Below are 14,807 nucleotides of genomic sequence, written 5' to 3'. Positions count from 1 at the left end.
TTACCTGGAACTTGTAATGAACAGCCAAGAAGCTAATGAGGCTGGATCAAAGTAAACAAGGAAGAGAAGTAGAGGATGAGGTGAACCATCACACTGAGAGGGCCAACACACTGAAAGGATTTAGGTTTACACTTTCAGGGAGTTGAGAAGCCATTGGAGGAATGACATGTTTTGTGCTACATTTTAATAAGTGTTCTGCTAAGAATAGACTATGATGATGGGGGTGTCGGGGAGGAGGAAGAAGGGACATTTAAGAGATTACTGTAAAAATGTCTGTAACAGACAATGTTGTAAGAGTGAAGGACTCACAAGTCACTCGTTTCTGGATTTATTTAAAAGTCAAAGTCAAAGCGACTGGGTGGTTCAGTCAGTTAAGTGTCCGACTCTTGGTTTCAGTTCAGGTCATGATCTCATGGTTCGTGAATTCAAGCCCCATGTCAGGCTCTGTGCTGACAGTGTGGAGCATGCTTGGGATTCTCTCTCTCCCTTTCTCTCGGCCTCTACTCTGCTCATGCTCTCTCTCTTTCCCTCTCTCTCAAAAATAAATAAACCTTAAAAAAGGTAATAAACTTATAAATGTAAAAACATAACTTAAAAAAAAAGTCAGAGTCAACAGAATTTACTAACAGGATTTGAGTATGAGAGGAAGAAATGAGTCAAAGATGACTCCAAAAATTAAAAAAAAATAATTTGAATACCTAAGGCAATATTCCACTTGCTATATGAGCTTTGTAAAATGTTGTTACTACTTCTTTTGTGAAATTTTCCTTCTTTAGCTATGAGATTTTAACACTTTGCCTTCTATTACTATGCATGTACATAAAAAATAAAAGTTTGAAACCAGTGTGATACGGTGAATGCCCTTCTGAATGATCTTTGCTTAATGAGAACTGTAAAGTAATAATATGATTTGAGGCAACAAGTAAGTTAATGGCAGAAGACAGAGTCTGGATTTTCATTTATACTGTATTTCATGCTCTGGAGGTTATATGAGATTAAAGATTCAAATGTAGTTTTATGTCTGGGATATTGTTATGAACTGGATTGTTCCCCAAAATTCATTATGTTGAAGCCCAACACCCAATGGGACTGTATTTGGAGACGGCCTTTATAGAGGTAATTAAAGTTAGGTAAGATGATAAGGGTGGGGGCTCTAATCCTATAGGGCTGGTGTCCTTATAAGATGAGACACCAGAGCTCGCTGCCTCTGTGTACATGTGCCAAGGAAAGGCCATGTGAGGACACAGCAAGAAGTCTGTAAGCCTGGAAGAGAGCTCTCACCAAGAACTAAGTCATCTGGCACATTGACCTGGGACTTCCTAGCCTCCAGAGCTGTGATAAAATAAATTTTTGTTGTTTAAGCGGTTCAGTGTGTAGTATTTTATTATGGAAGCCCATGCTGATAAAACAGGTGTTAATCTTTTATCTATTTCAATATACATGAGAGATAACCTGTGTCACTCACCCACAAAATTCTGGTCCTGCTAGTTTTACTTCATTCTCCACCATTCATACAAAGTAAGGAGGTGTGTTTTAGAGATAACGTCTATTTCAGTTACTTTGTCTTTTCACATGTTTTAGTCATTCAGGACTTAAGTCACCATTCGTGGACTGTGTTAATACACTTCATACAGATTTGGATTTAGCATATTTTCAAAAAGAGTCCCTGCATTTGCATTTCTAACAAACATCCCAGAAAATTCTGATCATGCTTTGTAAGCCACTGAGATAAAGTTATTTCCACTTAATTCTTCTAAATGTCATACCTAGTGGACATTACTACATGTTTTTCACTGAACCATGAGTATTCTGAAGGATTGCCAACAACATTTATAGTAACTTTATTAAAAATGCATGAAAGGTCAATGTTTACTAAGAACCCAGACAGGACAGAACTAATGCCAACAATGATTAGCACATTTATCATTTTAGTCAACTTACGACTTGTACATGGTGCGTGCTGACACTGCCACCTCCTATTTCCAGAACAGTGCAGTTAAGTCTTTTCAAGTTCACATTACTAAGTCAGAAACATTATGTGGGGCTTTGGGGAGGTGTATTCCTGGGTACCTAGTTCTCCGTTTATGAGAAGAGTATGATTCAATTTGTACTACCTCATAATAGCAACCCAGGAAAGGAGTCAGGGGGTGGGCAAGCTTTGAGAAAACTAGAGAGGTAGCTAATAATCTATTAATCTATTAATCTAATAATCTAATAATAATCTATTATTAGCTTGGAGCAGGCAAAGTAGTACTCCTTTGAAACAGGAAGTGTTTCTTCTACTGGTCTCCTGGCATACTGCCACAGGACAAGGCACAATTATCTGCCTTTTTCTGTTCTCAGTCTCCCACTTGGCCTCCAAATCTTTCCTCCTTAATCTTGATACAAGCATTCATGTGGTAGTGACTAACACAAGTTTTATATAGAACTCTAAAGGAAACAAGGATTGAATGAAGGGATCCCATAATTGGGGTCCCAGGTGCACACATCCTAAGAGCCACAACTGGGGTTCTGAACACACAGATCTTAAGAGAATCTGCTGCAAAACTCACAACGGCCCTCACATTGTCAGGCAAATGGATTCGAACTTTGAGCCTCCTTGGAATATTTTCATGATTTTTGATATTTTTTGAGGGAGAGTAGGGGAACAGAGAAGCACAAGGCTTGCTGCAGCAGGTAAGACCCAAGCTCATTCTAGGGCAAGAATAATATTCTTTTGAGGGGCAGTCTTGGGTTTCTTTTATAAAATTAATAATTCGTTATATTAGATAAACACCATTTCCCATGTAGATGTTTCCTCAGCATCCAAAATCAAATATGCCCCTAGATAAGGGACACTAAGCCAAAAAGTAAGTCACTATAGGTCTTATCATTAGAGAATGCTTATTTATGAAAAGGTAGGAATTATAGTGTATATACAAAGTCTTTCCTGAAAAAAAGGCAGTTTGTAAGTCTATCCACTGTGTCTCAATAAAGTAGGCAATTGCATTCCTAAGACAGGAATTTAAGTTAATTCTTATATTAAATTTCTCTTTCTTAGATAAAAGAAAGCAAAAATCCTGGACACCTATTGATATCCACTGGGGACCTTTATCCTCAGCTTCAAGGAAGCTGCTTCACCTCTAGCTGCCATTGCCCCTCCTCCAAAGCTGCCCCTTCCATTTTATGCTATTTCTACTTCTCTCTCTGCAATTTCATCAGGCACAACATTATCAAATCTGCTCTCCTTCACATAAAGATGAAATCTAAATTCAACTCGTGTCTCTTTCTAAAGAGGGTTTTGAGAGTAGAGAAGTGGTTACTTTTGGCAATAGCCCTCCCAGAATCTTCTGTGCATTTTGCTTAGGGTTAATTAGGGCAGAATGCAACAGTGATCAATATTTTTGTTCCAACTGAGAGGAGGCAGTGTCAACACAGGAGCCAGGGAGAAGAAGAAGGTGTTTCTGAACGGCGCATGGCTTTGCATAGTTCCATGCAAACAGACACTTTGGTTCAGTGGATGAAACATACTTCTGGCAATCCCATTCCAGAGTTGACTTCTCATTTTGCCTTTAAATAATGAGATTTAATACTGCACAGACGTGTTGATAATTCAGGCATCTGGCAAAATTGATCATTTCTAATTTAATTTGTGCATTATGCTGACTGAGACCCTACCTTTTGTCCCTGCACATCTGTCGTGATGTGGTCGGCTTCCCCATCCTCAATCTCCCCCATCTTCACGACACTGACTTCTATGGTGCCAACAACTTTGCCACCATCTGAAGTTCTGCAACCAAAAATAAATGAAATGGAAAGGTAAGAATCTTCTCTCTCCTTAAAATTATGCCAAACATGTTTGTTTCTGAAAACCACAAATAGTGCTATTTACCTTCATTGGTCTTAATTAAACAAATCTGCATAAAAAACATCAAAACAAGTTAATAGTGTTGGTATTATTTTTAATTAAAAAAAAAGTTAACCACAAACTTAAGAGGTAAGTATATGGAGTGTCAAAAGCTACCTCATGAAGGGGACACCTCCTCCTGGCTCTTAGGAGTAGACACAAAAATCATGGATTGGTGTCCTGCTTGGCAACACCACATCCCCCACAACAGCAGAAACCATGGCTCCTCTATGCCAACTGCATGGAATGTTGTACAAATCTGTTATAGAGATTACAGCTGAATAAAATAGAAGAGAGTATAAGCATCCTTATATTCCTCTCTGATTGGACCACTGGCCACAAAATCTAATTCTGTGCCTTCTCCCTCACATAATTTTTCTTTTAAAAAAATTATTTTTAATGTTTATTTATTTTTGAGAGAGAAACAGAGACAGACATAGTGTGAGTGGATGAGGGGCAGAGAGAGAGGGAGACACAGAATCCCAAGCAGGCTCCAGGCTCTGAGCTGTCAGCACAGAGACAGACATGGGGCTAGAACCCACGGACTGTGAGATCATGACCTGAGCCGAAGTCGGACACTTAACCGACTGAGCCACCCAGGAGCCCTTCATTTTTCTAAGAGACGAGGTAAAGGAGATTCTCTTCCAGTAAGCTGAAGAAATTTAAGGTACATGCAGAACAGAAATTAACGTTAGAGATAATTTAGTGCAACCTATAACTTAATCAAATAAAGAATCAGAGACTCAGAAAGATGAAAAGTCTTATCTAAGGTAACAAAATGGCGGGGTGCATGTGTGGCTCAGTCGGTTAAACATCCAACTTCAGCTCAGGTCATGATCTCACAGTTTGTGGGTTTGAGCCCCGTGTCCGCCTCTGTGCTGACAGCTCAGAGCCTGGAGCCTGATTGGGATTCTGTGTCTCCCTCTCTCTCTGCCCTTCTCCAGCTCATACTCTGTCTCTTTCTCTCTCAAAAATAAATAAACATTAAGGTAACAAAATGGCAAAACGAGAAATCCAGGTTTCTAGCTCCTTCAAGTCTGTTGGTCACTGAAAAACGTCTCTATTTAATGATGATGATAATTTTATTAAAGATTTTTGCCATCATTAATGTCTTCAGTGACTTTTCTGATTAACAATAATGAAAGATAAAAATAAAATTAATAACCACCATCCTTTAAGGTTCTCTAATTTCTTTTCCTGGACAAGAAAAGACATAGAATAAATAGTGCCATCATACCATTGGAACAGTGTGACACATAATGATATTTTCCCCTTGAATCTTATTTTGAAAATAGGTAGCAAGCCACCTCCTAGGCATGCCATTTTGCTATAACTTCTTTCTAGGTCTAACTGACTAACAGAAATGCAATGCTTCATATTCTTCCATCATGTTTTTTTCTGAAATTTGTTTTTATCTTTAACTAGGATACAAATAGTGTATTTCTTTCAACCAATTCCTTCTAAGTGTCATGATATTATTACTAAAGAAGTCAGAAAAGAGGATTAGGAACATTTTTATAAAGTAGGTTAGCAAAATGCTAACTAAAATAATGAATGTGTTAGGTGAAAATGAAACCCAATTATGTTACTAGATCATGGTAGGTATTTCTCAAAAAACAAAAATAATAAAGTATACCCTTTGAAGTATGTTTCTAAGAAAATTGAAAGAGTAAAATTTTGGCGACAAATGCATACCCAATGTCATAATGTAATAAAATAAAAATGTGTACATAAAGAAAAGTGTTTTACTTGTTAAGTGGTGTATTAAGATTTCTTAGTAACATATGAAATAAAATGCTTTTTGGTGACTTTAAAATCAGTGGAAATCATATTGACTCAATTATTTGAAATTTTAATACAGAAACTTTAAACATTCATCATAAAGAAGATACGTATATGGATGGCATTATAATCTATGATTTGTGAAAAACTGCACCAGCTCCAATTCTGGGATAGTTTTAAAAAATTCATTATGCCATTTTCCCACTTGAAAATGACATACTAACTTGTCATAAATCATGATGTGACTTAACTCAGCACAGTTATTCAGTACTGATAGTTATTAATTAAAGAGTTTAATAAGCGCTTTCATTGGCACTACTCAGCTTTTTCTAGAGGTTTGCAGGTTCTTTTTCCCCCAAGTGGATCATCAATAACAATTACAGACATCTTTTTCTTCACATAGGAGTTGTTTAGAAATGTTTTGATTGAGCAAATTAAGCTAGCTGAATTTCTAGGAATGCAAAGCCTATGTGTTACTGTCTACATTTTTTCAATGCACTAAACCAAATAATGCCATAATTTTTTGAAGCAGAGGGTACATTTTTCACACCCCCACCCCTCACCGCAGGACTGAGTAATAAAACAATATATGCCATAGTTGTTAAAAGCGTGAAAGCAGGAATTTTGAGCTACCTGCTAGCTGCATGACCTGGGCAAAGAACTTAACCTCATGACACTTTGTAAAATGGAGACTGAGAATTTTCTTGTAAGGATTAAATTGTGGCATGATTTATGTCAAGTGCTCAGCACAATGCCTTCTATGAGATGAATGCTCTTTCCTGCCAGCCATCCTCTTTGTCCTAGTGGTACAGCAGTGGCAGGAATAGTCGTAGTAGTAACTGTAGTGGTAGTACCAGCAGCGGTGGTAAGAGTAGCCACAGCAGCAGCAGGAATAGACTGTGATGTCGTTAATGTATCATATTTAATTCGATCCTCTTCAGGAATGTTACTAAAATAGGCAGCTAAGACTATATAGTAAGAGGTTACAGGATCCCATGGCACATGCATTTCAACAGTGATTGAGTGCTCACCAGAGATGCAAAGAATTAGAATTAACAGATGATATTATGAAGCTTACACTCTTAGTAGCTCAAAGAACACAGGTTTATAACTAATTACAATGCGGCTGAACCTTCCAAAGTGCAAAAGTGAATGAATAAGCGATGTACTATGAGAGTAAGCTTCTGAACTATAGCTCTCTCTATTCCCTTTAAAACAATTATCTGGCTACTTTTTAAAGAATTTTAATGCCTTCAGGGTTTCCTACTTCATTTTATCTCCTATAGGCTTCCAAATAGTCCCAGATTAGAATCAAAGCAAGGAGCTTGCTCAATCTAGGGACTCTAGAATGATTCTAAAATCTTTTTTTTTTCCGAAACAATTTTGGATAGGGAGCTCTAACTACTCTAAAGCAAGTCTCTTCATCTGAGATTTGTGGACGACAAAGAATGGGGCATCCAAATTATAAACTAAAGAGCTGAATCCAAGACACCTAAAGTATGGTTCACCCTGTCGATGAACTAGAACATAAAAGGTAGAAGGTGTTTTCTATTTATTCTGCAACAATTTAACACACACAGAGTGTGGGTATTCAACACTCCTCTTCAGTCAGGGGAGACATGATTGAAATATCTATTTCATGTTTCCAAAGGCTACTTCAAAGGTGATTTCCTACACATTTAGAAAAAACATTCATAATTAAATGTTTAATTATGCTTTCAATTTATCACCCATCAGGTTCAGGAGGCTAGTAATAATAGCTTAACTATTATTTATCACCAAAATTCTACTGAATTTTATCTAGCGGAAATCACTGTGTCTGCATGGAAGATATATAGAAGACATGTCTGGGCTAGGAACCAAGAAATCCAAGTATTACTTGCAGTTCAACTGCTAACTAGCTATGTGACCAATGAGATATCACTTCAGCTCTCTGGATTTCAGTTTTCTTCGCTGCAAAACAAAGAGTTGGTCTCTAGTAGCTATTCTCTAATACCAGCACTCAAGCCCAGTGCTCTGGTCACCCCTGTGATTGCATCATATGATTCTATCATGGGCACCATAGGCCATCACGGGCTGATACAGCCTTGGGGAAAATATCAGGTACATTCTAGCCTCCCCTCACTTCCCACCTTCCCATCTTACCTTCCCCCAAAACAAACCAAAGAAGCCAAAGTCATGAGAAACCTGGCAAATACCTTAACGCTTGGAGTCAAATAAAAGGACTAGTTTTTCTTATAATATCCAATGCATACATACATATTTTACTGCCTTTACAGCACAGCATCTTGGCATTTTTACAAGGATACAAATTTGACTGAGCTAAGAAACAAAAGTGATCTTTACACACTTTCCTAGGAATTTATATGGCAATAAGAACAGGCTGCAGTAATAAATAACTATCTCAATCTACATGAACAGCAACAACAAAAAACTGCCATTTCAGTCACTTGACAGGTCATTACCACTGTTTAATGCTGAAAGCTGTAAGAGAAGTAAAAGATGAATAGTTCATGGCCGATAAAATATTTTGATCACAACATCAAAGTTCCTAGTTAAATTCAGCAAATATAGTAGTCCCTCTTATCCTTGGTTTCACTTTTCACAGCTTCGCCTTCTGAGGTTTTGGTTGCCCATCATCAACTGTGGTCCCAAAACAGATGTTCTTCTTTCTGACATATCATCAGAAAATCAACAGTAGCCTGGGTCACAATACCTCTGTCATTCACCTCACTTCATCTCATCATGTAGGCATTTTATCAACTCACATCATCACAAGAAGAAGGGTAAGTACAATGCAGTAAGATATTCTGTGAGACAGGGACCACATTCACATAGCAATTATTACAATATATTATTATAATTGCTCTGTTTTATTATTGTTCTTGTTAATCTTTTCCTGTGTCTAACTTATAAGTTAAACTTTTCCATAGGTAGGTATGTATAGGAAAAAACATAGTATATAGAGGGTTTGGTACTATCCACATTTTCCATTGGGGGTCTTGGAATGTATCCTCTGCAAATAAGATTTGTGGGGGGGGGAGGCTTCTGTGCACTAATATTTAACCATGCCAACAAGATGGAAGGCAAACGAGATTTTCAGCAATACAAGTCTACATTCCTTTCTCACTCAGATTTTCAGCATGCAGAGTAGATTACTGGTTAAGGTTCTTTAAAATCTGCCTTTAAAATACCTCCCCTAATGCTTTCTAATGAAATATTCAATCACATGCAGAAACATACACTTTTAGAGGACTGAATGAAAGGGAGTGTAAAACAGTCTTCTAACAAAGGAAAATTTAATGACTCTTCCTCTAGACTTCTTCACCACCTACTACACTATCCTTACTAGAGCAAAACGAAAAAGAAAAAGAAAAAAAAGAAACTCTGGAAATGTTAAACAGCAGCATATAAATAACTCCTCTGTTTTGGAAATGCCACAGAGATGCAAACCAACAAATGACTCTGTAAACATCTAGGGAGAAACCATCATTAGCACTGCCAGTTTTTGTGAATATAAAGTAGTCCTGTGCTATGCACAGCATCTTCAGCTGTGAGACGTGCCTTGCATTTAAACTGTCTAGACATGGACCTGAGAAATACAAATTTCACCCAGACAAGAAAATAAACAAAGGTAAACAAATAGAGTTAGTGAGTGAGTGCATCCTGACGATCTTTCTGGTGAATACATTTTACCTGGCAATGCTAGATTTACTCAGGGCTGAAAGAAGTGAGAGTTCTATTTAAGTATGTATAACTAAGCACACCTCTATTCTGGCTGAAATTCATAAATGTCAGAAGCCATAAAATACTTTCAAACTATTACTTACATAAAACTTTCAGTAGTTCTTAACATTATAGCTTATACGCTCCAAGTTTTGGTCTCTGGTTTTCTCATTATAAAGCTCACCTTCAGAAATTCCATCCATAATTACAATTCAAGTATCCCGTGTATGAGGATCTATCATAATTCTACATTCCCTACTCTAACTTCTTTCAGCAGGGATAGAAATTCTTTAACCTGGTCTAGAACTCCAAATTCCTTTTGTCCTGATATTTTACATTCTGTAAGCTTGAAACTAAACTGTTCCTCAAACTCCAACTCACACACGTCAAGAGCATATCATTTCCAAAGAAAAATATGCCATAGAATATTCCATCTCTACGTGTCTTGCCTCTACCTTCTGATAAGTCATTAAGCCCTGCTGACTAGTCCTCTAGAATGTCTCTTACACACGTCCCTTCACAACGGTAACATCCCAAGCAGTTTTTTCACCTCTGTTTCATTACGCTTGAAGAACCTACTTTCACCTTCCATGAGCCTTCTCTTGCATTCCATCCATGTCAAGTTTTCTTCTTTTTTTTTGTTTTTAAATTTTTTTTTAATGTTTATTTATTTTTGAGAGAGAGAGAGACAGAGACAGAGTGTGAGCAGGGGAGGGGCAGAGAGAGAGGAAGACACAGAATCCAAAGTAGCCTCCAGGCTTTGAGCTGTCAGCACAGAGCCCGATGTGGGGCTTGAACCCACGAGCTGTGAGATCATGACCTGAGCCAAAGTCGGCAGCTCAACCGACTGAGCCACCCAGGCGTCCCAAGTTTTCTTCTTTTTTTATTTTATTTTTTTAAGTTTTTATTTATTTATTTTGAGAGAGAGAGAGAGATAGAGAGAGAGAGAGAGCAAGCACTAGCATGAGTGGGATAAGGGCAGAGAGAGAGGAATAGAGAGAATCCCAAGCAGGATCTGCATTATCAGCATGGAGCCCCACGTGGGACTTGAACTCACAAATTGTGAGATCATGACCTAAGTTGAAATTAAGAGTCAGACCCTTAACCAACTGAGCCACCCAGGCATTCCTGTCAGGCTTTCTTATTAAAGTACATATTACTCTCTTTCCTCTATTATTAAATGTCACCATATTATTCTCTTTCCTCTATTAAAGGTCCTGAGACATTGTCTAATGCCTGCCCAGAGAGACTGCAGTATAGCCTGTATTTAAAGGCCTTATATCAGTACTTGTCAAGGGTTTTGGGGAACTTGGTGTTTTTGGTTCAAACTTATCTATGCCATCACACACCATTAAATAACAGAGTATGGTTTAGTGAGCAGTGCAGTGAACTTTGAGTAACAAAGTCCTTGGTTACTTTACAGTAAACAGCTATTTGACCATGAGCAAGCAACATAGCATCTATAAAGATGTCCCCAGCTATAAAATATGAAGATAGTAAGCCATCCTACTTATCCCACAAGATTTATGTGACCAAAAACAAAAGATCTTAAGTGTAAGTACAAAACTGCTTTAATGTATGGCAGTGACTACTATATTGTACAGTCTGGGCCACAAAGCTTCAAGAGTACATCACAAATACATTTCTTCAATTTTCAGACTCATTGGCTCATAGCATCTTCTTTACTGCTAAAAATAGTACTATTCAAATATAAGTAATTATCCTAATAGAAATAAGTTAAAGCATATCTTTCCCTCTTCATGACTTTATTACAAAAATACATGATAAGTTATGTTTGGAAACTTGTTGATTCAATGTAAAGGTGAAGTATAAAATACATCTTTAAACTTAAGACATATCGTGTAAACAAGGTGAGAAAACAAGATCGGCATCTTGTGAATGAATTTGTCAGGATTCGTAGGCAACCAAACGTATATTAAAAATAATAGGATATCAAGAGCTGCCCACTGGTACATAATGAGTTGTAGGTAAGAGGGAGTAAGTACACTCTACCCTCCTGCATCCACCGAATGCAGCTATAAAACCTGGACAGATGGACAGAGTAGCTGTTTGAAGACTCAAAGTAAATAGCACCAGGAATATTGGGGTAGATCAGAATTTTAAATACCACTGAGCCAGCAGTGAGTTTACCATTTCCCCCTTTCTGGTAGCTCCTGATCTGGACTCAACAGAGCCCTAAGCCTAGAGGTGGTCAATGGTGCAAACAGAGAGAACTCCAGGAGAAGCCCTCAAATTCTGGCACAAGGAATATAAAATGGGTTTCCCAACACTCCGAAGAATGGTTTTCATTTTTATTTTTTCCACTTTCTCACATCCCAGCCCCCAAGTAATCCAGTGGGGGCAACAGTAAAAGTGACAGCAAAGAGGAATTGCAGGAGGCTGAATACTATGAAGGAAGGAAAGTCTCCTCTCTGATTGCAATTGACATCGTAAGGGTGTAGAGTGAATCCCTTTACTTTTTATCTCTCTCTGTTCTTATGCTTCTTGGTCCCTGAAGAGGGTGCAGTTGCATAGCAGAAATAAAAATAAATAAATAAATAAATAAATAAATAAATAAAACCCCAGCTTTCTGGCTGGAGGATCAAACGGGAAGTCACAGGAAACAGGAACGTGCCAGGGATAGTGTGAAGAGGAAGGAGGTCAGGAAAGGGACTTCTTAATATTGTTCATAAATACCTGGCCTCACCTCAAGCTGTGCATGCATGAATCTAAATAGAATATCAGAGACTTTGAGAAATAATTTATGGACTCGACTACCCCCCAGGTCTCAGACTGTCAACTGAGTGACAAAGATGAAGGACAGGTCTTAATGATACAACAAAAGCTTTGAAAATGTGAGTGATATTGAAACTACTACACGAGGTTTCACAGGACATAAGTTCAGCTCACAAACATCTAGCAGTGAACAAATGGAAACTGACATAAAAAAATTATCATTTATGGTAGATACAAACAAAATGCCTAAGTGCAAAGATGTATAAGATTTATATACTGAAAATTACAAATGCGGATGGAAGAAATTAAAGAAGTTCTAAATTAATGGCAAGACAGATAGTGTTCATGTATTCGAAGACTCAACTTTATAGAGATGCCAGTTCTCCACAAATTGATCTATACATTTAATAAAATACTAATCAAAATCCCAACAAGATCTTTTGTAGATATTGATAAGCTAATTCAAGAAGTTATAAGTCAGGGCAAATAAATAGAACAGCCAGAGTAATTTTAAGAAAGGAGAACAAAAATGGAGGATTTGCATTTACTGATTTTAAGACTTATTGTAAATATACAGCAATCAAAACTATGTGGTGTTGGTGAAAGGGAAAATATATTTATAAATGAAACAATACAGAGGCAACATGATCAATTATTTTTTGACAAAGTTATGGTCAATTAAATAAAAAAGACTAGTCCTTTCAACAAATGGTATTGAAATAATTAGACATCCATTTGGGAAAAAAAATGAACCTTTGTTTTGACTTCACAACTGAAACAAAAGTTAAAATGCTTCACAGACCTGAATGTCTAAAACTTTTTATATAGATATAGATATAAGAAAAAAATCTTCATGAATTGGGTTTTGTCAAGTGTTCTTAAATATGACAAAAGCAAAATCTAAAAAGGAAGAAAATCAGTAATTTGAACTTCATCAAAATTGAAAACTTTTGCTCTGTGAAAGATATTGTTATGTGAATGAAAAGACAAGCATTTGACTAGAAGAAAATAATTGCATATTATGTATCTAACAAAGAATTTGCTTCCAAAGCCCGTAAAGAGTCCTTAAAACTCAACATCAAAAAAGGGAACAACCTAATTAATAAATGGGCAAAGTTGAACCAACATGTTTCAAAAGAGGATATTCAGATATCAAATAAGCCATGGAAAGTCATTCAATGTCATTGGTCAACAGGGAAGTGAAAATTAAAAGCATTATGGGATGTCACTATATGCCTTAGGATGGCTGATGAGGATGCAGAACCACTGAAACTCTCATACGCTGCTGGTAGGGAAAAAAAAAGCATCTTGGTGTTTATACAACTCAATATACACTTACCATATGACCCAGAAATTCCAATCATATTTACCCTAGAGAAATGAAAATTTAGGGTCACAGAAAAACCTACACATGAATATTTTACAAGGCCCTCTCATAATCATTCCAAATTAGAAACAACCAAAATATCCTTTAATGTTAATGGTTACACAAACTATCTTACAACCATATAATGGAATCCCGCTTAGTAATTAAAAAACAAAAACAAAAACAAAACTGTTGATACACATAGCTTGGATGAATTTCAAAGGCATTGGACTGGGTGAATGAAGCCAGTCTCAAAAAGATACATACTCTATGATTTAATTTATATGTCCTGGAAATGAAAAAGCTATGGTAATAGAGAACATACATTGTGGTCAGAGGGGTTAGGGTGGGTGGAGGTGTGAATTAACAGGGAAGTAGGAGAGAGATTCACTGTGGTGAAAACAGTTCTGTTTCTTGACTGTGGTGGTGTTTACAAGAATCCACACATGTGTTAATAGATAGAACCATATAACAATAAAAAGTCAATTTTACTGTATGTTAATTTATAAAATACAATAAATTAGAAAGGACACAGCCATTTTCTCTGACAATAAATTAACAGCAAATAAAAACAGCCATTCAGTCTGGGAATAGAGAATCCAAATCATTAAAAGGTTATCCTATTTTATGTGAACCAAATCTTCCAATTTCTGGCAATACTGACTTGAAACAGCAAAGTCAAAGTGTCAATTTATCCCATGCTCTATACTTTCAAGATATATGCTGACATAGTAATGTCATATATGAGAGAAAAAATCCACATGAACCATGGGGAACATTTCATCAGACTAGAGAGGAAGGTGTTCATGCAGGAAGTTCAGTGAGTTTCCCAAACCAATGATTCCCATTCATGGGATGAACCTACCAACTAAAATTACTCACATTTAGACCTACAAAAGAGAAACTATTGCTAAGGCTTTTTGTTGTGTCAACTTATTTTATTACATTTATTTGTTTGAATTTTTATTTTGAGTAAGAGAAAGAAAGAAGATTGAGAGGAAAAGAGCACCTCCTAAGCAGAGATCATTAGAAGAGAAAGGAAATAGCAGGGAGAAAGTAACCATATGAGGTCATGCATAGATTGCTTCAGACATTATTTGAAAGCAAAGATTATACATACATACATTTTTAAGACCATTTTTTCCTTACTCAAAATGGACATGCTCCTGGAACAGAAACTCTTTACAAGAATGGTTTGCAAATGTCACTAAACCAATCAAAATATTCTAAGACATTCTGAAAACATTCCAAAAATAGCAGGCATGGAGAATTAAAGGAGGCAATTATTAAATAATTAGCAATAAATACTAG

The 14,807-nt window shown here is 36.8% G+C and overlaps 1 protein-coding gene across 1 annotated transcript in view; it reads right to left on the bottom strand.

Moving 5' to 3' along the window:
* The window catches only part of INPP4B (inositol polyphosphate-4-phosphatase type II B), a 399,964-nt gene that overhangs the window by 212,316 nt on the left and 172,841 nt on the right, over positions 1 to 14,807 (bottom strand). Inside the window, 1 exon segment of the mRNA XM_043568210.1 lies at positions 3,658 to 3,769. Coding sequence (XP_043424145.1) covers positions 3,658 to 3,769 — 112 coding nt within the window.

This window comes from Prionailurus bengalensis, chromosome B1 (genome assembly GCF_016509475.1).
Source record: "Prionailurus bengalensis isolate Pbe53 chromosome B1, Fcat_Pben_1.1_paternal_pri, whole genome shotgun sequence".
In the NCBI taxonomy this organism is placed as follows: Eukaryota; Metazoa; Chordata; class Mammalia; order Carnivora; family Felidae; genus Prionailurus; species Prionailurus bengalensis.
This window is presented reverse-complemented; position numbering and strand designations above follow the sequence as displayed.